At 41.5% G+C, this 24884-nt stretch overlaps 1 protein-coding gene across 3 annotated transcripts in view; it reads left to right on the top strand.

Annotated features, from left to right (window-relative positions):
• The window catches only part of pex7 (peroxisomal biogenesis factor 7), a 63892-nt gene extending 45277 nt beyond the window's left edge, over positions 1-18615 (top strand). The window contains exons 11-12 of one of the 3 annotated variants that reach the window (XM_030404276.1): positions 17175-17263; positions 17304-18615. In XM_030404276.1, coding sequence (XP_030260136.1) covers positions 17175-17258 — 84 coding nt within the window. In that variant the 3' untranslated portion in view covers positions 17259-17263; positions 17304-18615. Of the gene's footprint in view, positions 1-17174 lie in introns of all 3 variants that reach the window. The other 2 variants (XM_030404278.1, XM_030404279.1) reach the window with 2 other exon arrangements.
• The last annotated feature ends 6269 nt before the right edge of the window (positions 18616-24884 follow it).

Genomic DNA, 24884 nt, shown 5'->3' with positions numbered 1-24884 from the left:
AATTAAATGTAATCAACACCCCAAAAGATTTGGGTATTGGGTAATATTTGGGTCATGCAGTAGTTGTGTTTTTTCAGATTTAGGAACATCTCGTCCTCCCTTTGTCTTTCTGACGATTGCGTGGGTAATCATCGAATAACTGTGTCCACATCCGGTTTACCCTGTGTGTGAGCGTTGGCTGTAGTTCTTGAAATAGGGCCATCCATCACTCTGTCTGCACACGCGCCGACCGGAGTTAACCCACACACAGTAACACAGGTCTGTCAGCGAGCCGCGTGTTCCAATGTGTCGGGGTAAAGAAGCAGTGAAATGAAAAGGCCACACTTGTCTAATTCAGTTTTTCGGCTAATTTGGAGAGGCAGTATCTCTCACTATGCTCCCCTCACAGAGAGGACAATTTCAAAGCGAAGTGGTGACAATGACTGCCAACGGAGTTCAGCTTTATGTCACCGGATATATGCGTGGGAAATAGTGACAAAAACCATCACGGGGTCGAGGTTGTGATTGGGAAATTAGTGTCCGAATCAGCCACAGCTGTTTGGAGGCATAATGCAGCAGGAGGAAGGAGCAAACTGAGGTCATCACTCGCACATTACTGTTACTGTGTCATTTTGAAACTCTTGTACTCAACGTGGTTCAAGGAAAGTTTGGCTTTGTTAGCCACACTTCAAAACAGTCTTGTAAGCCGACTGTCCCCTTGAGAACAGAGAGAAGCTTTGTATGTTTTAGCCCATTAACTGCTAATGGTGCATGCGTCCCTGCTGACCATTCTCCAAAGCGTTCCATTAGTTTTGAGATTGATATTGTACTGTCAGGGTAGCCATTGGATTCCATTAATTTCAGTTACATTTTAATAATCAACTTGCACAGCCAGCTTTGAAAACTCTTCCATTAGACTCCAGCAACCATTGCTGGGTGTGGTAACTGGCAGAGGATGCTACTGGTCATCTGAAAACAACAATGGCAGGTCCTCCGAAGGTTAGCATCACTGCTATAGCATCAGCCATAGCATCAGCTATATCAGAACTGGAGAGTTTATTGAATTGAAAGAGGAGCAAAGGATTGGAGTCTTTTCTTGACTGGAAAGATATTTTCGCTCTTCTCTTACTGGTTTCAGTAAGAGTCCGATTTATCAGCAGGGTGGTAATACACTCCTACTGTTGAGTTAGCCAGTCATAGACCGTGATAGACAGATGAATTGTTGAGTTCAAACAGATTTCAAGGATGACTTCCCAAAAGTCAAGAGATTTTTTTACCTGATGATGGTGCTGAAGTAAAGCAGCTTTTGGGGATGGTGAATGTTAAATTAAATGGCAGTTTGATTTGTTTGCAAGACATTTATCTCCACTGTGTCTCCTGTTGGTTGGTATTTCAGTTTCAGTTTTTGGTGCTGATATGGATAAAGGGAAGAATCCATAATCTTGTGTGGTAGGGCATTTAACCCTAATTCTTGTTAATTTCTCAAGGAATAATGCATTGATCATGAGGTGGATTGTATCTATGAGTTGGTACAATTTCATGAGGACTGAAATGAAAATCTGGATCTAGCTGATTTAAATATGCTTTATGCTTTTTAATTGAATTAAAGGAGATTGTTTGGCCTCAGCGGAGTGATGTGCTCTACTGAGTGCAAAGCTAGTGTTTTCTGGGATGGATTGACTCAAAAGACCATCTATTGCTTTTACTTGAGTGGAGTGAAAATTAAGGTGACAAAATGTTCCAAAACTGGAGCCTGAATCCGCTGCGGGGTAACTCTGAGAGGTTGGGAGATGATTAACTAGATAAGTGGAGAAAAGAACTTAAGCTACTTAAATTGTTTGTTTCCTGACTTTACCTGTTCAACCCTGGAACTAACATTCAAACAGACAAACATTTGCAGTCTGTGAGGAGTAGACATCACTTTAAGTCATCATAAGATAAAAAGAGCTGTTAAGATTTAGTACAGCGCTCTTATGCTGCACATGGGTAAATTATCCAGGACACAGTCTTTCAGGCTTTTTATCTCAGACAAGAATTGCTCTGGAAATTTCGGCATTAATTGCTGCAATTTGTCCTCCAGGAAAAAAGTATAAACTGGGGAAATAATATGGAGCTGTCGGTGGTGCTGAAGCTGCTCTTCTTACAGTGGACGAGTCTTGTTTTAAACAATTTGTTATTGTCATGAAATCACATAAACAAATAAAAAGCAATAGTGAATTTATGTACAACCAAGTATTGTGTGTGGATCACAGCCCAATATATCTTCTTCCTCTGTGTCGTAGAGAGTCACTCTTGTCCAAAAACTATTAAAAACACATCAATGAGCCACACTGTTGTTCTTTCACCATGAACACGCACACTATGGTTTATTATGGCTCAATCCCACACACTGTGCTGTTGCTGGAACTGACCAGACCAGTGGTTCTTACCAGTGTTGTTTTTGTCGACGATGACGATGACGATGACGATGACGAAATTATTTTGTTGACGCCCCTTTTTTTCATGACGATAACGAGGTGGTGACGAGATAAACGTGGCTCGTTGATGACTAAAACATGACGAGACGTGAATGGACGTAAATGTTAGTGGGTGGTCTGTCAGACTTTCAAAATGCATGACATTTCTGCTTAATGCTCGTGTAGCAAGTGGACAGCCGCTGAGACCCGGGAGATGCTAGCGTCTCCTCGGTCTCTGTCTTCGTTGTTCACTTGCTGTTGTAGCAGCAAGCTAGTAACGGTCGCTACTTTCAAATTAAAAGCCCCCCGCTAAGACCCCAGTTCTAAACTCAAAATAGGGTGCAATATAAAGCTCTTATTTTGAAGACAAATTCGTTGTCACTTTTAAAAAAAAAAATTTATTGAACAATTTAAGTGTACAAAACCACAAGGTATAGAATAGAAGCGCATATCAGCACATTTCAACTGTTTTTTCATGAATTGATGCCCTACTTCATCATACAAGAATGTCACACATAAGTTGTGAAAATAGCAGATCTACAAGTTCAACACATTGCAACACATTGTGAGCTTGTAGATCTTTTTATTGACCTAAATGTATTTGATAAAAGACTATACTTCTTTTTTTGTTTTTGTTTTTTTTAACTTAAACTGACTAAAACTAGACTAAAACCTGTTTGAGTTTTCGTCGACTAGAACTGGACTAAATCACATATAGAAGTGACTAAAATTTGACTACAATTAAAAAGCATTTTAGTCCAAAAGACTAAGACTAAGACTAAATCTAAAATGGCTGCCAAAAATAACACTGGTTCTAACCTTTTCGAGTTTTAAGGGCCCAGGAACATCAGCCATAGACCAACCCAATCGGCAGAATAAATGTTGGCAATGCACCTTTCTGGAACCAACGGAAATGTTGAAATTTTATATTTCTTTAGGTTCTATTTTCAATAGTATTTTGTGACAACAATGTGCTTATGGTCCGGTTCAGTTTAGGCATAAAAATCACTTTGATAGGGTTAGGAAAAGATCATATCTAGGTTCAAAATACCTGGTTCTGTTGCCAAACACACAGCTGGAATTGTCCTGCTGGCATTTTAAATGTATTCAGTGGTTTCATACTGACAATGGTGAAATGTAGTTCACGAACAGTGGTCTCTCACTTGCAATCATTTCACCTATTTTGGCTTTGTTGCCACAAACATGGCTGGGAAATGTCCTGATGTTTCATTAAAAATGTTGAAACACTATCTCGAGCAGCGGTCTCTCACTTGGCAGCCGTCTCTCCTATTTCAGCTTGAAGTACCTGATTACCACAAACACAACCGGGAAATTTCCTGACGTCTCAATAAAAATATGCAGTGGTTTCATGCTTGCAAAAACACAATATTGAACAGTGGTCTCTCGCATGCAAACATCGTCTTAAAGTATCCAGTGGTTTCATGCTTACAAATGTAAATACCTGATTCTGTTGTCACAAACACAACTGGAAAATGTCCCAATGTGTCAATAAAAATATCTTTGGTTTTTCACTCACAAATAGTAAAAATGCAGCCTCAAACAGTGGCCTCTGGCTTGTTAGTGGTCTCAGCTAGCTGTGACTCCAATGTCAATATGGTACATTAAACACATATAAATTCGAACATATCCATTGTTTGCAGAAATGTAAAATTCCAGCATTTTATTCTGGTAAGAGGCCACACAGACAAGAAGATAAAAAGTGCTGTTTTTTTGGTCTTTTCATGAGATTTGCCAACAGTAACAAAAAATATCAAAGAGAGCCAGACTTGTTTTTGCTGCTGAATTGCCTTCCCACCTTCCACCCTTATCAAGAGTTTCACTTTGAACCAAAAATAGCTCACTGGAAAATCAGAGCGAGCATTTTCCAGGATGCCGATAATGACGAGGTGGCAGTGTGTGTACGTGATAGCACCTCACAGACCCGAGCTAGAACCCATGATGTCACAGTAAACAGTCAGTTTCCCACAGCAACCAATTACAGAGGGCTGTCCCGTCTGCAGAACTAGGTTTCAGTGTGACAGTGTTCGAGATGTGTGTGTGTGTGTGTGTGTGTGTGTCTATAAAGAGAGGCAGTAATGAGCTGTATTGTCCCTGTTGTCAGTGTTGTAGAATATGCGTGTGTCTATGTGTGTGTGTGTGTGTATGCATGTGGGTGTGTGGGAGGAGGCAACAACAGTAATGAGCTGTATTGTTAGTGTATGTTGTTATCAGACATGTCATTACAGAGAGGCACGCTGTAAAATAACAAATAGCTGTGACAGTGTTGAGGACCCTCACAATGAGGTCACAAAGCAGATCTCCCCTCTGTTTTCAGTGTTGCTGGCCTCATTTCTGTCTCTGACCACCCTCTCCATCTTCATTTTCCTCTGGTTCTCCCTGGTTGATATTTTTCACCTCTCTATTTTTTCTCAGAGTCTCTTTTTTGTGAATCATATCAGCAAGTAGTTGAAAGCCCCTTTGTGGGGTTTGGAAATGTAACACAATTTAATAATGTAACAAATTCCCAGGTAATGTTCATTGTGATATCAGAATATTATTTTAAATGTGTTTTTTATATTATAAATGAAGATAATAACTATATAAAATGTCATATAATGTGGAATAATTTGATATTCAATTCAACAATCAGCCACAGACACCAAAATCATCAACACTTCATATGCAAGGGCTTTTCTCAGTAAGCAGTTTAATCAGTGTTACCTCATTCCGCGATGAATTGTGTATTAACAGACATTTATTCAAGTGAAAATCTTTGAGATTTGACATTTTTATCCATTTTAAGATAGTCCAGCACAGTTACTTTGCTGTGCATTTAAATAATACATAGCAAACACACTTCTTCACCTGTCTGCCACTTGGACTTGTTTCTGAAATATATGTCAAGCAAGGGAGCATAGCAAGAAAGAGGTTACCAGGGTAACTGTAGCTGTGGAGAGTTGGCGCTTTCATTGTTATTGCAAAGTGTATATTTATTTATTAAAGTCAAGTTTATTTCTAAAGTACAATTAAAACATGTTGACCAAAGTGCTTTACAAGGAATACAGAAAGAAATTGAATTTTTCCAAAGAATTTCAGTAAAACACAGAAACTGATAAAAACATAACACAAGCAGAATGACATAAAACTAAAATACGAAGACAATAAAAAACAGAGTGATGAGGCATCTTCATCATGATAATTCATGGGCTAAAGAAAAGAGATGTGGGTGAGTTTTTGACTCTATCACTGGAAGGGGATGACACTCAGTGGCGCCCCCAGGGGGGGCCATGGCCACCCCTGGAAAATTGCTGGCCACCCCACTGGCCCCCTCAGTGCTCCCTGACGGACTGAGGCGCTGGCTCAATAGGGAACTGTAATTTAAATCTCCATCTGTGGGGGTGCTAATGTGCTGAAAGGCATGCAGTCTAACGGGAAGTCAATGCAAGAAGCAGAAGAAGAAACAACAACATTTTTGTGTTTTTCTGAAATGTTTGTGTGTTTCTCAAACTTGAGGTAATGTGTTGGATGCATATTGTCTTTTTGATGAAAAATAGTCAAGGGGAATGCAAAACATAGCCACAGACTGGAGCTGAATCTGAGTTGCAACAAGAAGGACCATTATGGTGTGCCACCCTAAGATTTTCACTGGCCCCATCTGGCCCCCCCTATGAAAATGTCCTGGGGGCGCCACTGATGACACTTAGCTGTTTGTGCCAAGCTATTCCACAGTTTAGGGCCACAAATTGAAAATGCTCTATCATATTTCATTTTTAGCTTTTCAGAAGAAGCTTGTGTTCATTTGTTAGTCAAATTTAATTTAAATCAATTCAAAAATAAAATTGTAGACATTTTGCCACAGTTGAACACTGAAGAAGTATGACATTACTGCAAATACATGTGGTTAAAGTATGAGCAAATGTAAAACCTTGTTTAAACCATAGTAGAGTGTGCTTATTTCTCTATTTCTCTAACAAACTCCAAATATAGGCATAAACATTATTGATCATATCTGTTTGTGTGTGTGTGTGTGTGTGTGTGTGACATTGACAGCTGTGAGCTACCGTTCCTCCCCTCATCACTGTGATTGGCTGAGTCAGCTCTTTGTTCTCCATGGAGACCACTGACCGGGGTGCCATGTCTGTGTGGGTGGTTACGTGTGTGTGCATCTTTTCATCCCCATGAAGACATATCTTGACTGTAAAAGCTTCTGCACAATAGAAGATAGGACCGCACAGTGACTTCTTACAAACAGAACAAACGGAACATGTCAGACATCGTTAGTGTCTTCCATACGTGACTTAGGTTAGGTCGAGTTCTGTTTCTGTGACAACAACCAGAGTATTGTGAAATAAAGCAGTGTCATCAGCATATTACTTTATCAGCTGCAGCAGTTGACCAACCAAAATATTTTCTCAAAGGATAATTCCTATTTATTTACACCTCAGGCTTATTTTCATAGCTTTGGTCAATATTTATATGTGTAACAACATCACACTCACCAAGATAATCTATAAGATCTGAGACCACAATGACATCACAACCTTAAAAAAAAAAAATTAACTAACATTATCAACAGTGTGTGAAAAAACAACTGTGTTGAGTGTTATATCAAAGACATCTTTGCACTGGGTTTTCACCAGTGTCCACGGGATATCTGCCGAGCCCAGATGCCCATGGTGACTCCCCTCCCTTACCGGAGGTTGTGGTGTGTGAGGCAACTCCGCTGCCCGGCTAAATGAGCTAACGGCAGCTATACAGCTACAAAATACAGTTGCAGATAGCTACACGAAAGAGTATAGTGAGCAGCAGTTGGTTTGGCTGCCCCCTGTAGCTTTGGAACTACCTTACAATAATGGCTAAAAATTATCCTTCAATCTGGATCATCTAAACCACTTTAATTCAAGGTCAAACTGAAGGATCAAGCACCTGAAATGTTGCTCATAATCCCTACTTCTACAGCAAACTGTGTGCACAACTTCGGTATTGTAGGTCAAAGCTAAAGCAAGGGGGTGATCTTTCTCTGACTTCTACAGGTTACATTCGAGACCTTTTAAATCAACCAAGCTGTGATTTTACCTTCAAAAAAATCAATCAGCAGTTCTGAGCCATGCTCTCAAGGGCTGGGGTCATCAAACATGGCTGCCAGAGGGCCATCCACAGTTTTGGGTGCAGGTGTGCGAGTGGAAGAAGTCAGTATACTGACATAAAGAATCAAAATATTAAAAAATGTTCCCTCCAGGTGTGCCAGCTGCACCAAGCCGAGATGCAGTAAAAAAGATTTTAGGCAAATGTTATGCTGCATTAGCATTTTGTTGTAAGAACTCACAGTGAACTCATCATGGCTGCCTGGTGTAGTAATCCTGACATCGGGCTAATCTGCTGGAAACTCCTCGACGCTACATTATCCGTCCCACTGTGAGATATCAAACCCACTTCTTTTACCTCTCCTCACACCACTTCTGTCGTTACTTTCCTTTAGGTTCTACTTCTGCTTGTTCTTAATTTCTCCCTCTAATATCACTGTGAACTGGTTTATCTCCTCTTTCTTCTTCTAATCACTTCCTGCCCTGATCACTCGCTATTTTCTTTCTCTTTCTATCTCCCGCTCACACACTCCCTCACTAGTGTGGTCTCTGGTCTTATCCAAGCGTAACCACATGTGTCTGATGGATCACCCTCCTTATGTCTCTGCAAGGAAAATCCGGCATAGAAGTCTCCAGCTGTGTGGGTGGTTGTGCGTGTGTGTGTGTGAGATAGAGAAAGGATGGTGATAGATCCTAATGGAACGCAGGGTGACAGCCATTCACAGGTCTGTACGTTGGTCATTTTGTAAAAATCCTGTGATAAAGTACTACTTGTACTATCTCCAGGGTCCCCCCGCATCCTAGAAAACCTGGAAAACCTTGAAAATAGTTGCCCAATTTTCCAGTAATAGAAAACACATGGAAAATGAAAGAAACAGCAAAATGTCCTGGAAAATATTGCGAAGTTCATTCAACATTTTCCTATTTTTCTATCCTGGCTCCCCGAAACTGAAAGGGCTAAATTAGTTTAAAGATCATATTCACATACGAATGGTAACATTAGTTTGCCGAAAATAATATTTTGAGTAGGCTGCATGCTGGGAACGCACCCCAAGTCACATCAAACAGTAGCACCTGCAGGATGGATGACATTGATGTGTTGTTAATAATGTAAGTCACATCGTGCTTGAAATGTAAATATCAGTTGCAGCAGTAAATGTGGACGTTTTAGTAGGTTCTTGTTGAATAATGCTAAATTGCTTAGCATGTTTGGCTCAGTTGCTGAGGTTGTCATTGCTGCCAGATTGTATTGCCTGCAAAGGTTTAAGGTTTGTGATTTAACTCTGGCAATGGTTCCACATATGTGTTGGCCATTATTCAGAGAGTTTGGTGGTAATGAATGGGACGCCAGGGTTAAAACACTAGCTAAATACTGGCTAAGGGTAATTTTTCTCTTTGCTAGTGTTGTCTCTTCAAACACAGTGCTGCACTGTTACGGTAAATGGGCTGTCACGTGATATGAAATGCTTAGCTTTTGTAGCCCCGTGGGTGGGTGCCTCCTTAAAGACTCCAGTTAACTTAAATGGTAAAGGGGTTGAAGTATGTTTCGATAAACTCTTAACAATCATTGACAGTTAATACTCTGAGCAAACTCGACTCAAACTCTTTAGAATCCAACTAAAGTTTTTTAACCTTCTTATAGTGAAATAGTTTTACCATCTTTACTTATACTAAGTATAAGTAAAGATGGTTTCTTTAAGTTTCTTTAAAGTGAAACCAGTTAGTAGTTTATTTTGATTATTTACTTGATTTTTTTAATCAGACTTCCACAGAGGGGAACATATTAGTATATGGGCTCGATCTTTGTCTGTCATAGTAGCTAGACTGTCGGTGAAAATATCTTAGAAAAGGCCTCAAAAATCATCTCAAGAAAAGAATGGGAACTCTGATCTTGTGCTATTTGTGTTGCAAATACAGTAACATCTTACATTGAGCATAATACCGTGTGTTCAATTTGTATGTGTTGTTGATTCTATAGTTTTCGTTAATATCAGTATAGTTATAGTTATTACAGCCAACAAGGCTCTCAAATGGCCAACCTGAGTTCGAGTCACACCACTGAATATTTTTAAGGACTAGGGCTATTTCTCAAGGAAAGAAAAGTTGGACCATATAGACCTAAGTCGTAATTGTGCTTAAACATAACCAGAGCATAAGCACAGCGTTGTGACAAGAGAGAAATAAAACATTTAACCTAAATAGAAGTAAAGTTGGGCGGCTGTAGCTCAGTGGGTAGAGCTGAGGACTGGTGACCGGAAGGTCGCTGGTTCGAATCCCTGGCTCCCCAGGGCGGGACTGAGTTACAAGCCGAAGCATCCTTGAGCAAGATGCTGAACCCCAACCCCAACACTGCTCCTGATGTGCAGTTGGCACCTTCGTGGCAGCCACTGCCATCAGTAAGGGCCCTGCGATGAGCTGGCGACTCATCCAGGGAGTACCCTGGCCTTCGCCTATAGAGTCACTGGATTTGGCCCCAGTACCCCCGCTCCACCTTGGAAAAAAATGGTGGTATAAAAGCGGTAACATCACCCGCGACCCGCATGGATAAAGCGGAAGAAAACGAAACGAAACAAAAGAAGTAAAGTTGAAAACTTTTTTGTTGGAAAGTTGTGATTTTGCAATTTTGCAAGCTAAAACAAGCTAACTTCTACCAACCAACAGATAAACATTAGAAGAGCGCTACTACCAGGGAAGCCAGTTGGTAAATCATCTTTTCCATCAAGAAAAACGTCCAATGCTATTCTTTGTGCGTCGTTCAATGAAATAAACATCACTGAGCTGATGCTACACACCGCTACGCTAACCTCTTGAGGAGCTGCCTTTTTTTTTTTTTTTTACAAGCGAACTGTCGATTCTTTTGCTGGTTGTCACACCTAACCAATGCCTGTAGCTACCAGTAGTTCCTCAGAGGACGCTCACTGGTTTAACCATGGTGTGCATATGCATAGCTTGAAGCCTAAAAAGAGATCCCATGATCACAAGATCTTGCAAATCCAGATAACTTGCTAAATTGATGTTGACAGCTTTTGAGCAGACTGAGCAGACTGGCATGCAGCAGCCCCAGGGCCGACAACACAACTAACATTTTTCAACTTTTTTCAGACGCACACTTGATTAGAAGTGGCTCAATCATAAGCTTTATCATAACTGTCTGTATATCAGTAATTTTGACAGATTACCGCCACCTGGTGGTATGGAGAGGTACTTCCTCTGCAGGTACAGAACGTACAAGCTAGTTTGCCGTCGGCTGTAGTCTTTGTGATGTGTTCAAGTGAAGCTGTTTCATGTCTGTTTGGTGTGTCTGGGCCCTACTATATTTATTACTGAGCATAAATTGTGAGTTGGGGTTTTCAAAGTGGAAATAATTAAAATACATTGGTTTAAGCTTGTTCTTGCTGCTAACCGAGGCAGCTGACAACATTTTTTCCTTTTTCATATTGCTTCTGAGGAAGTGTCAATCAAAAGCCCTGTTACCATGACAATTCAACAGTGATATGTGCTGCGTGACTGCTGTGTGTCTTTTTCCGTAAGGGTACATATCTGCCACAAGCTTATTGGTGTTTTAATTATTGTGTCTTCGTTCACCTTTTTCTCATTTAGAAATATCAGCTAGACTTTGAACTTTGTTTTGCTTTTATATTCCCCGTCCCCTATTTTCCTGGCATTTCCCTCGCGTTGCTCCTCCTTTCTGCCGCTCCTCCCCTCTTCATTGCACATCTAGTCGTTCCGTCTCTGCTCTTTGTAAATTTCTCTCTCACTTTCTTTGTGCTTTGCTGCAGTCTTGGCCGGCGTGTGTGCCTTTCCATTACGGCCCGCTGTTAAAGTTAATTAAAGAAGGGCATTCCTCTTCTCCGTGGCTGACTCACTGCACGACCACTTTGCTTACTCATGCTCTGAAGGCAGTTCAGCTCGTTGACGCACTGAATCAACGATCTGATCAGGTGTTTCGTAGGGCACTGTGATGATGAAGGGAAAGCTTTATATGAGCACATGATGGTGCAGCCTAAAGGCATGATGTACAGAAGGGATGGCCACCCAAATGCTGCGGAGATGACAACCGGCATGTTTTCCTTCCAACCGGAAAAAAACGACATCAGTAGAGCCCGACTGATACTCTTTATTGGGTCGATACCAATATTAGAAAGTAAAAAATTCTAAATATCAATATCAATATATTGGCCAATATACAGTTTTTGCAGTGATCCGTTAAATACGGTTATCGGACACCTATGAAATCGAATATGTAATGCTGAAGAATATTTTACAGTTTAGCAATAAATAAATGATATCTGTGCACGTAAACAGCAAACATCACTGGGAATTCAATAACTATAAATCACCTCAAGAATCATTTTCTGCATTATAAACTTAAAAAGACTGAGATCCCTCACACCCTCACAGGCCCGTTGTTCATTTTAGCAACTGGTTGCAGCTTTGCGGTGCGGCCCGGTGCATTGCTTTACTCGTTCATACCTTTCATACTTTCGAAAATATCCCACCTTTTCTGGGAAATTTTTCCTCGTTTGAATGACTCGAGCGCAAACAAAAAACTGTGAACCTGGCTGATAGATGACTGTAATTCCAGCACGAATAAACAGCAGTCGTGATACAGCCCCGTAGTGCTGTGGGACTGAAGCATTTTTCATAATTCACACACACAAAACAACAACTGTAAACAGGTTTATATAACTCCAGGACACAAATATGACAGGTACAAATATGCTGTGACAGATTTTAAACCGCCCCTGTCTGTCACTGTGATGGATTATAATTAATTATAGCCTAACCCCCGCTGACATCTTAATACATTTCCTCTGACTGGGCTGACTGCTTATTTCTGATTGGCTGTGGCGGCTTGCAAGTTTTTAGGACCTCCTCACCAAAACGCCACCAGCGAAGCAGGAAAAACCCTTCAGCAGAATGACAGTAGGGATGAAGATTTCTCTCAGTGTGCGTTCAAACCATCAGTCACGCCTTTGTAATCTCACGTCCCCCACCGGCTGGCCGCTGCTTCCCGTTCTATTTAACTGTTTAACCGAACACAAAGCGAGTCCAAACACCTGTGAGGGACGCGGGCAGTAAAGTGGTTTTATATCCCCCCGAGGTGAAAGTGAAGTGGAACCAGTATTTTACTTTGAAAGCTTGTGAGCAGAGGCCAGAGTCATCAGCCGCCGTGTGTTCTGCAGCCAGGGGGGACGATGGAGAGGCGGCGTGTCATTCAGATGATAGCCACGTCCGCACTGACGCATGTCATTAAGCTGATAGCCATGTTCGGCTTGATTATAGAGTAAAGGGAAGGGGGCGGAGACACAGCTGTATGTTCTCCTCCACTGCACCATGTGAATCGGTTTAGAAAGTAAAAGGGTTAATTTTGATTGGAAGATTTGATTAAGCGTTTTGCCCCATGAGGAATCTATTGATAACAGGAGTTTATCTTGACTTGTTTTGTTTTTGCTGCTTATTTTAGTGTAGTTTTTTGTTCCTGATATTGCTAAAGGTTTCTGTCACAGTTATTGTGTAAAGGGGCAGTGTGTAAGACATTGATGTTTTCACCAGAATGTGAAGACTGAGTTGCAGAGATGTCTACCGAAGTTAGCGTGCTAACCAGCTAGCCAAAGCCCGTCCTATCTCCTAATACCACAGGTAAATGGTTTGACAGCCCGATAGCTGGGAGATGCATGCAGTGGCAAGTGTGTCCTTTAGTCTGATAAATGAGCGAAATAAACTCCATAAATCTCAAGAGAGGAAATGATATTGCACCTATTTTCTGTACACTGTCTGAATTCACGTCTTCAGGTTTATAAGAACTTTCTTGCCTCGTTAACCCAACGTGAAATTCACACTAGACATAAATGAAACAAAACTCGCCAAACAGTCTTGGTTTGCCCTTATCGGCACGTCCTGCTACTTGGCAGCCATCTTGGCTGCGATTTCAGGCAAACAAAACCAGGTTCCTATCTAAATGAATGGGGAGAGCGCCAGAACTTCCCTTTTAAAGGTCACCTGGACATAAAAGCTGGACATCTTTACAACAACAACTTCTTTGACGAATTAATAAGGAGAGGAACAACATCGCCTCCAACCCCAAAAGTGTTCAAAACTGCCATGAATCTCACTCCTGTCAGCGCAACAACACGATTGGCTGATATCTTATTGGTTTGGCTGCTACCATTGGCTTTTGGAGGAAGAAGGGGCGGGATGTGTCAAGCAACCGCCACCTCTTGGTCATGGATTTCTCTAGCCAAAATGACTTAATTGTTCCTTCTCTTTCTTACGTCTGTGTTCTCTCTCCTCTGCCACTCCGTGCCTCCCCTGTCCCCGCCCGCCATGTCTTCTCGTCCCCAGAGACATGGTCCTGGTCAGAGCTGCCGTAAATCACCTCTCTCCTGTCCTCAAGCTGACCTCCGTCACTCTCAGAGGCTGTGCTCAGCCATGTTCACTCTCAGGCTGCTGATTAGCTGAGCCCCGTCGCACACTTTGACTACACCCATGATTTCTGGTCAAGGCGAACTCGATGAGCTAATTAGCTAATGCTTGCTAACTAAAGCCAATGATATCCAGCACAGAGCAGCAGTTGTCAGTTACTCTGGTCATATACTGCCCTTCATGTTTTTGGAGCCAACTTTGAATTCCGGCCATATTTTACAAGTTACCCCAAAAAGTTGTCTACAAAATGTTGATAACTGAATCAGAACTAGCTCGGAGGTGTTTCTGTATTTTTCGACGTAATCACGATAATACTCAAAGTTACGTTTCAGCATGTGTGTTACATATTTTGTGCTCGTGCACTCTCCCCTCATTTTCTCATCTCTTGTCAGCTTATTTGTGTTTTTTTTCCGAAAAAATAAACGGAGGTGGGGATTGCACCTGAACCAAAAGCAGCTGTGATTTGTAAAACAGGGACGCAAACCCTCGTCCTAATGCGCGTGTGCTGAGGAGCTGGTGGGGAGCCATTATGCTCCGCAATTAGAGGTAAAAACATGCTTTGATTGAGAGAAAAAGCTTCAAAATTGGGTGGACTGAATGTTCTCTTTGGGCAATTACTGTAAAATCAGTTCAGGCTCCTGCATTCGAAGAGAAATGTGCACGGAGTTGAAAAAGACAGAAAATATAAGAACGAAGATAAAATGTAGAATAATAATACCAGTCCTTTTGAATACATTACTACCAAGATGAATACGCTCCTTCACTCTGATTGGACTTTTTTTCTTCTTGAAGGTTACAGTGAATCTGCATTTTTTGAGAATAGATGTAGATTAGTGGTGAATGATGAAAGCAAGAGGCTGAATTAGACTAAATAAAGATGTCTATGCAGCCACGGCCGCAGAGTGCGTCCTCTGCCGCTGTGGTCAATCCTGGAAAGAGAAAGAAAGAAGAACAAAAAGGAGGAAAGAGAAGGTAAAGACTAATGCCTTTGTCCCAGACCAGATAATGGAAAGTAATTTAGGTGGAACACTTTGATGTAAGTGTGCACCAGAGGAGGCGGAGAGCTGAACGTCTCGTCTCTCCGTCTGTCCTCGCTAAGTGTGCACACTTCACCTGCAGCAGGGACGCAGAGAGCACACAGCAGTTTGGCTTGTTTCAGCTGAGCTCTGTGTGATTGCGCAGAGGAACAGAGCGCCGACATATAATGTGCCTCCTCGTGTGTGTGTTTCCATCCACCTGCTGTCAGTACACTCCAGTGTTCTCTTACAATAAAGAACATTCAGTGCATATTTTCATAAAGAAGCTTTCACTGGATTCTGGTGTATTCTTACATGTTCATCTCCACCAGCCCATCAGTACACCGCACACTGTTAGACATTGATGGAGTTAACGTGCTTGCGCACAAATCATGTCAGATTTGTTGCAGATATAATCTGTTTTTTCTTCCCATCATACAAATACAACGTGTCATGTGATGTGAGTATGATTGCACAGTCTGCAGGCATGGGACAGGATTTTAGTTTCGGAAGCTTTTTGTTTTTTAGCCTGTTTGCAGTCCGAGTACAATTGAGCGTTCAGTTTTGAGCAAGCTTTGGTTGCATGCAGGTAAACAGTCCATGTGAGAGAAAAGAGGTGCAACACGTTGGCCAAAAGGCAACCTGGAAAGCAGGTTTAGCAGGCACTTTTGTCCAAAGGGACTTTCATTCATTTTTATTCATTCATACACTGATGGTGGTGGCTGCCATGTAAGGTGCCGACCAGCACGTCAGGAGCAGTTTGAGGTTCAGTATGTTGCCCAAGGACACTTCAACATGCAGAGGGAAATCAAACCAGCAACTTTCTGACAACAAGATGCTGGCCCTACCCCTGAGCCACAGCCGCCCCAAAAATGGATCGTACATCAGTGTCGCTGCGCTTTGATTTAAAAGAACTCAAATTGTGCTCTCCCCCCTGCTGGTTGCTAAAAGGAGGTCATTTTTTACCTTGAAGGCGACAGTTGTTCTGTTCCAAGCGAGTAGAGTCACTGATTGTAAAGCTCAGAACTTGAACATAAAGTTAGCAATAAGATTAAAGTTTGCAGCCCGGTGTGACACTGTGATAGATCAAATATTCAATTTACTACCGAGGAACTAAGTAGCAAATATTAATCTCAACCTGCTTGAGGTAATTGTTGGTTAATAATAATTGGTTGTTTTTATATATATGGTTGTTGAATTCTGCAGATGTTTTCATTTTGGATCAAAAAAAAAAAAAAAGGAATCCGCTGACTCTGTTTGGGTTTGGTAACCAGACTGTAAAAAAATAACAGGTGCACAGAAGATGTAGGGGACTTCCACACGGAAACACTTTTGTGTGTAAACGCACATGTTTTGTATCGTTTTGGCCGACCGTCCACATGGATCCTGTAAACGCACTTTTTTGAAACCTGGTCTCATGGTGGAAAGATCCCAAAACGCCGGCCCCGTGTTCTCGTGTGGACGGCGAATCTGCATACTTTGTGTATCGATGACCGACCCCTCGGCCTCTAGCCTTTGACCTCCTAACCCTGCGACGTCTCGTAACAACAACAACAACAATGGCGGACTACTGCTTGTGTTCGTGCTGCAGACGATATTGAGCCTATTAGGGTTACAGGGGCAAAGTATTTTGCTCCTCTGCCACTACGCTGAGCAAAAAAGGATTATGGACAACCGGCTAGCCAATTTCGTCTTCTTCCTGTTGTGTTGGTTTCTCCTTCCACTGTCTGTTTGTATATAGCGTGCAAGCTCCATGCACATGCTCCGTCTCTTCTTCTCTGTTTTTGGTGAATTTTAAGCGCCACCTATAGTCCTGGAATATGAACTACAGCGTTTTGAGTCGTATACAATGGATCCGTTTGGACGCAAATATTCTTGAAACGATGCCGAGGAAGACGGAAAAGATTGTTTTGGTATGTGTGGACATGTCCGTCGTCCCAGCCTGAATATCCAGATACCCACTGGCTGTACCAAAAGCCTGACACATTGGCTGTTTGCCCCAGAGGCTAAATGGTCATCACAGTAGATAAAATAAAAAGACTCATGTTGTGTTTTGAAACCTCTCGTGGAATCTGTGGTTGGAGGTTGTTTAAGTTCCGGATTGGACCTGATGAGCTACTACTGTCGGTGACGCGCTCTCGAGCAATACACTTAACCCCCTCAGACCTTTCTAACAGTGCGTGTTGCGTCGTGTTGTCTTGTGTTGTGTGCAGGTGGTGGACTGTTCCTGGGATGAGACGGTGAAGATCTACACACCTGCCTGTCTGTCAGCTGGAACACACGGGACAGCGCCGTAGAACACACACACACACACACACACACACACACACACAAACACACAAACACACACACACACACACACAGCCACTTTTTCTGTCCGTCTGTTTGTGAATACATTTATTTCATGAACAACAATATGAACAAACCCATATGTGCTTTACAAAACAACAACGTTGTTATTATTAATCATCACAGTCCCCCTCGAGTCCAAACGTTTTTCTTCTTCTTCCTCCAGTTGAATGTTTGAGCTCGGGAGGCTGAGAAGCTCGTTTGTCGTACTGATGCGTTCCAGGATGAACCGGGTTTAAATTCACGGAACCTGACGCATTGTTATCATTCCACCACTTCCTGGTTGATCAGCATCTGAAAATATGGAAATGTAAAGTGAAAAATGTGGAGGGACGTGTGGCCATATTTCGAGGCAAAACAACATATTTAATAACCGATTAGCTAACATCAGACAACAGGTAACATGAGCATCCAACTACTTCCTAGCTAACGCTGCTGTTTAATAGTTTTATTTCTTAAATGTCACCACTCGCTTTCAACACATTTTTAAAGGCCTGAACAGAAACCCTGGATGCTATCAAATCGTGATGTTAGCTAGGAATTGGTTGGATGCTAACGTTTGCTAACAGGCTATCAAATATGTTGTTTTACCTTGAAGTATGGCTCGACGTCCCTCCAGATTTTGACTCCACAAACAAAATGTTTTTTAAATGTTAATACAGAAATGCTACTTATTATGTCTTTGACTGTCCAGTGGTTTCATGCTTACAAGTGGCTGTGACTCCTCCTCCTGACATCAGAGTCAGCTCATGAAAACGTCATGTGAACGTGACGCGACATGTTTTGTTGAAATGCTGATACGTATGAAACGCTGAAACATGGCATGTCATCATTTTATCCTGCTGAGTTTTCATCAAGCCTTTCATCATATTTTCTAATGTTTACCTGACGGACGTTTCAAGTTTTTGACGATGTGCCAGTGCATCCAAAATAGATTCAGTCCTCAGTTTGGAAACAACTGTCTCTGTCCTCAAAATGTAAAACGTTTTTATTTTCATTTTGTGTAAAGCATGATTTTTTAATTGTAATTTAATTTGATGAAGCACATTTCAGTAATCTTGTTGTCTGAGTATGCGATGACATTTTACGAGCATCGCACATGTTTCAGTCTTGATTAATAAGTTGTGTTGACTTTAATTCCATAACATCCGTGTCATTATCTGCTCCGTCTTTGTCTCGGTGATTTCCTGTTAATATGGAGATAAAAAAAAATGTCAACTGTGACTAATTTCACCGCTGAAATGGCATCAGCGTGGATGATCTGTGTGTGCAGTGCCTTCAATAAAGATGCAAATATCATGGAGAGAGATGCTCTCACTGTGTGTTCACATCAGCTTATCAGTCTCCGAGTCCAAAGCGCACGCCCACTAAATCTTCTTCTGTCTATACTCCTGCCAACTGTGCAATAAACGAGGTGTGGAATCAAAACCAGGAGCTGAAAGAGGCTAAACGCTTAAATCTCTGTGAAACTCTTTCACAATTCACTATCGTTTGGTGAATATAAAACATAAATAAAATGCAGACGACGGCCTCGCCAATAAACAAACTTAAGCTAGTAATCAGTTATGGGCCCCAGGTGTTTCTATTATTTTGTCCACCCACCTCAGAGAGCCTGGTTGTAGGATGATGATCGAAGTGGAATGTGGCAGGCTTTAGCTGTCACTCAGGATGACGGTGATGATGATGATGATGATGATAATGATGGTGATGATGAATCTGTGTCTCCCCCGCTCGTCCTGGCCGCAGCCAGTCACAGCTCTGCTGCTGATGATGCGTGAAGGGTTCCTCTCTGCCCCGCAGCCAATCACAGCTCTCCTGCTGATGATGCGTGAAGGGTTGTTCCTCTCTGCCTGGAGAATCCAGCCGCTTCCACCTGGACCGAAACAGCATGGAGTCAAATTCTCTACTTTCCTGCTCACCCCCCTCCTCCTCCTCATCTCCCTCCTCCTCCACTTGTTCACTTCCTCACTGCTCTTTTTTTCATTTTAGCTTTTATTTCATGTCCATCTTTGTTCTTTTCTCTTCAGCTTCATCTCCTTTCCTTCAGTCTTTTTGTTTTCCCATCCTCTCCTTTCCTTTCACCTCTTTACCTTTCTTTCTTTCCTTCCCCTTCTTGCCCTTTACCCATTGCTTTCCAATCCTTTCCCCTCTGGTTCATTTTCTCTCTTCCCCCTTTCCTTTCCTTTCCTTTCCTTTCCTTTCCTTTCCTTTCCTTTCCTGTTTTACTGTCTCTCTTGTCCCTTCTTTCTTTTCCCTTCTTCCTCACTGTCCTGCCATTTTCCTCTCCATTTTCTTTCCTTTCATTTTTGTCCTGGCCTTTACATTCCTTCCTTTCTTTTCCATTTTCTTTTTCCTCATTTTCTTTTCTTTCCAGCCTTTTTTTTTCCTTCTTTTACATTTTTCTCCTGTCCTTCCTTTTCCTTCCTCTTTCATCCTCTCCTCTCATTTTCATGATGTTTTCATCCCTCTCTTCCTCCTCATCTCCTCCTTCTCTCTCTTACAGAGCAATGACTCTGCTCCAAACTGTCTGCAAAACATCAAGCTTATGATTCTGGACACGTGAATCTGCAGCTGTCAAACCAAAGCAAATAAGATCCGTTGTTGCTGAGAGGAAACGTCATTCAATATTTATCATTTGTCAATGAGAGCTAGAGGATTCCTGGATCCTCCAGTACAGACAGTATGTGAGAAGGTATCAGAGGAGAGGGAGCAAATTCATTAAAGGCTTATGTAAAAAAAAATATTTTGGTAAAAGTAGAAGCACTGATTCAACTTCTTTATTCCAGTGAAATTAATAAAGTACAGGCTCTGAAATGTAATCAGAGGATCAAAGTAAAAAGTCTCCCTCTGAAGGACATGTGTAGTGACCATTTCTGGCCAAAGCTGAATGAAGCTCACTTCATATTAATATATTCCAACAACTATTAAACTTAAAGGTAGAATCAGTAGGATTTGTCCCAGCTGTTCCTAAACGCACCACAAAGACAGTTGACTGTTCAGTCTCATTCCCAGGACGTCAAATATCCACATGTTGGGTTGGTAAAGCGTCCCAAGCAGCAACAAAGTGAGAAAATAAGAAAACACAGGCAGAGGGCTGCAGGGTCTCTGCAGATACGAGACACTAACACGCCTTTTCTCCCCATTCCAGTCTCCCTCTCTGTCAGTTCCTGTCTTCTTATGTCTTTGGTTCATCTCTCTACATCTGCTGTGTGTGATGTGCACTGATAGGTTGAAATCAGTCTTGTGATGTTGGGAAGGCGGCATGCAATGACACCATATAAAAAGAAAAACACAATTCCCCTCTAATGCGTCGAACTAAAGTAACGAGCCTGTCAAGGAAAAAAAAAGAAGAATGTTCAGATATATTTTTGTTCAGATGTAAGGGGGGAAAAGTCAAAAGTTGTCACAAAATTAGCAAAAGTATTTCCCACCTCAGGTTCTATGTATACATTTTTAAATGTTGTCAGTTTATGATCAGAATTGTTCAGGCTGATCCGAATGGTTTTCCAGTCAACATTTCACAATGGTGCCTTACGTCTCCTTATCTCAGAATTTCTTGATCTGTTTCCTGTTTCCAGTTTGCCACACAAAAAAGTTCAGTCGTGATTAAAACTGATTGGTGAGTGCATCTGGCGGAAAGTTGGCTGCGTAACACCACGAAAAGAAAACCCCTTTTTTTTTAAAAAGTCTGGTATGAAGAGTTCCGCAGCCACAAACACCAACGCAGCTGTGGATACTTCTCGTGTTGTGTCATCGTTTATAGACTGAGTGCTTCATTAACCGACTCCTCTGAAGACATGGCCGTCAAACCACCAAACACTCATCTCCCCCTTTTAACTACTGTCTGTTAATTAATTCATCGCATGCATATTAAAACACAGAGCGTTTTCTTTAAATGGTCATTAAAATGTTTATTAAGTCTCTTCTCTGAACTAATGAGATGATGGCTGCAGGCCCACGACGGCAGCAGAGACGCGTGTTCACGCTGTCGTCTAACGTGAAAATGAATCATGACTTTACGTAGTTTACAAGACCATACGTTATTTTCATTATCAAATTAACGCGTTTGCCTCGAAAATATATGAGACAAATAACAAACTGGAACCTTGTGGAAATTCTTCTCCCTGGCTGTTTTTTTGCATCCATTCACCGTGATTGTGTGCTACATGTCAACTTGGACATCCTTATTAAAACGGCTTCGGGCCTGTTCTACTCTGTGTCTAAAGTTAAATTACTCAGCCTAATCTGTATTACCTATAGTTTGTGGAATAATAGATGCATACATTCATTTTCCCCCCCCCCTCTCCCAGCAGAGCGGAGTCGTGCTCTAAATCCTCGGCTTGGTCTTAATCTCCTCACGTTTGTAAGTCCTCTTCTGTCTCCGCGTGTTAATTGGAAGCTAATGGTCTGTGCTCGATAAGGGCGGATCTTCCTCCCTCGTGGCCTGGAAGCTGATTTTCTGATGAAGTATTTCAATTAAAATATTGTCCAAGCCATTTCCACGCCTGTTATGAGTGATGGTGATGTCTCTGTTTCTGATAAGGAGGAAGAGACTCAGACGTTTACAAAAAGACGAGAGCGTGTTCTCTGACACGATGGCAAACAACCAAACACTTCCCTGGCAGAGAGGAAAGCTGCAGGTTTTTTTTATCCATTTGTTTACTGTTTTACATTTTCTGTGAGGGTTCATCTGTGGGTTTGAACTCTTCTTCAGATTGTGTGTCAGCAGTTTGTGTTTGTCTCTTTCCTGTTTTCAACATGACAGTACTCTTCGTAAGGGAACGGTTGTCCCAGATTGAGGAATCGAGTCCAGCTCTTCTTCCCCAGAGTCCCCAGCCTCGAGCCATCCAACACCTTTAGGATGAACTGGAACGCTGACTGCTGAATGCTGCATTCACGTGCTCCCCGGGTTGGAGAGTCGTTCCTCTGACTTCGGTGTGTTCATGTGCGTCACGTCTGAATGTGGGAGCAGCATGGACATTGTTCTGGAATATGTTGCTCAGAGCACTTAAGCAACTCACTGACGATGAGCAAAGGAAACGACACAATGACTTTACAATACAGGAGTATGGTATTTGAAAACATTTTTCTGATAATTCCAACAGTACATGAACACATCTAATTCATCCATCACATATTTCCATTATAGATTTTTATATATATATATATATATATATTTTTTTTTTACAGTTTTTGTAACATATACATGCAAATACTGCATGCATGTACTTTACAAACTGTATACAATCATCCACTCCATGTGTATACATTCCATATTAATATATCTGTTGTACTTATTTTCACTATTTTTATTATTTAAAACATTTGCATGTTTATATTGTATTTATAGTGTTTATCATTGGTCCTATTGTATATGTATATATATATATATATATATATATATATATATGTGTGTGTGTGTGTGTGTGTATCTATATATATATATATATATATATAATCGCCCTGGCCATTGTTTTCCTTTATTTGTTTATCTTTGTTTTCCTTGATTTAAGCCATTATGTCTCTTTCTCTAAAAATATACTGAAAACAATGATAAAACAGACAAATTCTTGTATATGAGCACAAACCTGGCCAATAAATCTAGAAACACCATGGTCACCATGATCACAGATGGAGATGGTACGACTTCCGGGGAAAAATAGCTGGTTTGGTTGCCAGCGTTTTTATTTTTTGTGTTTTATTGTTGCCACCTGCAGTGCGGTCAACTGACATGAATAAATTGTGCACAAACCAAGTGTGACTGGATGAACAAGAGGAAATATAAGACAATCAGTCGAAACAGGAGATCTATATCCAAATAAAACCAAACATGAAAACAAATCAAGCAGACGTTCTGTTTCATACTTCTCCAGTGTGATTATTGGCTGTTTTTAAATGACTGGAAAATGAATAACGTAGTTTTTTCTGCTGTTGGTCTAACACAACAAGACATTTGAAGATTTTGCAGACTATGTGCACCTTTTTCTCTCGTACTGAACATTCTCAGCTGCTTCTACATGTTAATGTGTCTTTTGCAGAATCTGTTGATTATTTAATCTTGTATCTGTTAATTTTCTGATTCATTTCATCCCCACAGAGGCTTTGGTGAGATTTAAATCCTTTATCCGTCACGCCAATAAAGCAGATTTGAGCAGAACTTAATTGAACTGTTAGGAGAGCGATGGGAGAGTACAGTGAAGGTAAAGAGAGGAGGAGCTCCGTGTTCCACAGAGACAGCAGCACCGCTGGTGTACCGCAGCTTTACTTGCACAGTCTTGCGTCAAAACAAGGAAACTAACGAACAAAGTGGGTGGAATGATGCAGCGACACTTTGGTTCTTAGTTTATGATGATTTTATGTTTCCACCTGCAGTCAGTTGGTCCACTTTAGTCCTGACAGAAACAGCACATCAAGCTGCAGTGGCCGGTAGCTTCTCTGTAGTTAAAGGGATATTCCGGTGTAAATTTAATCCATGGTCTAAATCACCGTGAAACTGTGTTAGACTCCCTCTCGAAAGAACAAGTTAGCAGACCGCTAATTTACGGAGTTTTATCAACCTCAGAAATGACCGCACGACAACAATACACTGCAGTAAATGGATCCAAATATAAACCGCCACCAAAAAGCCACAAATAATGCTCAGAACAGCACCAAACTTCAGCAACAGTACAAATAGGGTCTCAGCACATAGTCCGAGGGCATCTAACCTCCGCTAGCTTAGCTAGGGAAGCTATTGGGATGCTAAAAACATAGTTTAACTCTCCTCCATCAGCTTCCAGGTTGGGGAAGTCCCGACGCGATGATTACTGAGTGTGGTTAGACATGCTCAATTACGATCTTTTCCCTGTCCGCTCTCGATAATAACTGTTATAAACTGGCAGGTAAGACACATATGAACTTTGATTGCTTTTCCATGGAGTCATAATCATACATTTTCATCCATGAGCCGCGGAACTCTACTGCACTTGGTAATCGAGTCGTCGGGACTCTCCGTCAACAGGAAGCTGCTGCAGAAGAGTGGTAGATTTAGTCAGCTTCCAGTAGAAATCCAGCTAAGCTAGCGGAGGTTAGATGCACCAGACTATGTGCTGAGACCCTATTTGTACAGTTGCTGAAGTTTGGTGCTGTTCTGAGCATTATTTGTGGCTTTTTGGTGGCGGTTTATATTTGGATCCATTTACTGCAGTGTATTGTTGTCGTGCGGTCGTTTCTGAGGTTGATAAAACTCCGTAAATTAGCGGTCTGCTAACTTGATCTCTCGAGAGTGAGTCTAACACAGTTTCACGGTGTGTTAGACCATGGATTAAATTTACACTGGAATATCCCTTTAAGCTGTATTTTAGTTTTTTTAACCATAATTTTTTCCCCGTTTTGTTGCTGAAACAGATACAGAAGTACTGTCATCATCATTTCAGAAGAAAGCAGGAGTTTCGGATGAAGAGCAACGGACCCACGGCGTCTTTCGAACATTCCAACCTGACCGTTTGGACTGCCCTTAGGAGAAATGCTGATCCAGCCTGGTTTAAGGCTGCTCCTGGCTAACGTCTGGTCACAGGAAAAGGAAATGGACAAAA

This window comes from Sparus aurata, chromosome 22 (assembly GCF_900880675.1).
Source record: "Sparus aurata chromosome 22, fSpaAur1.1, whole genome shotgun sequence".
NCBI classification, from domain to species: Eukaryota; Metazoa; Chordata; class Actinopteri; order Spariformes; family Sparidae; genus Sparus; species Sparus aurata.
The sequence above is the reverse complement of the archived record's forward strand: the minus strand, read 5'-3'. Positions and strand labels throughout refer to the sequence as shown.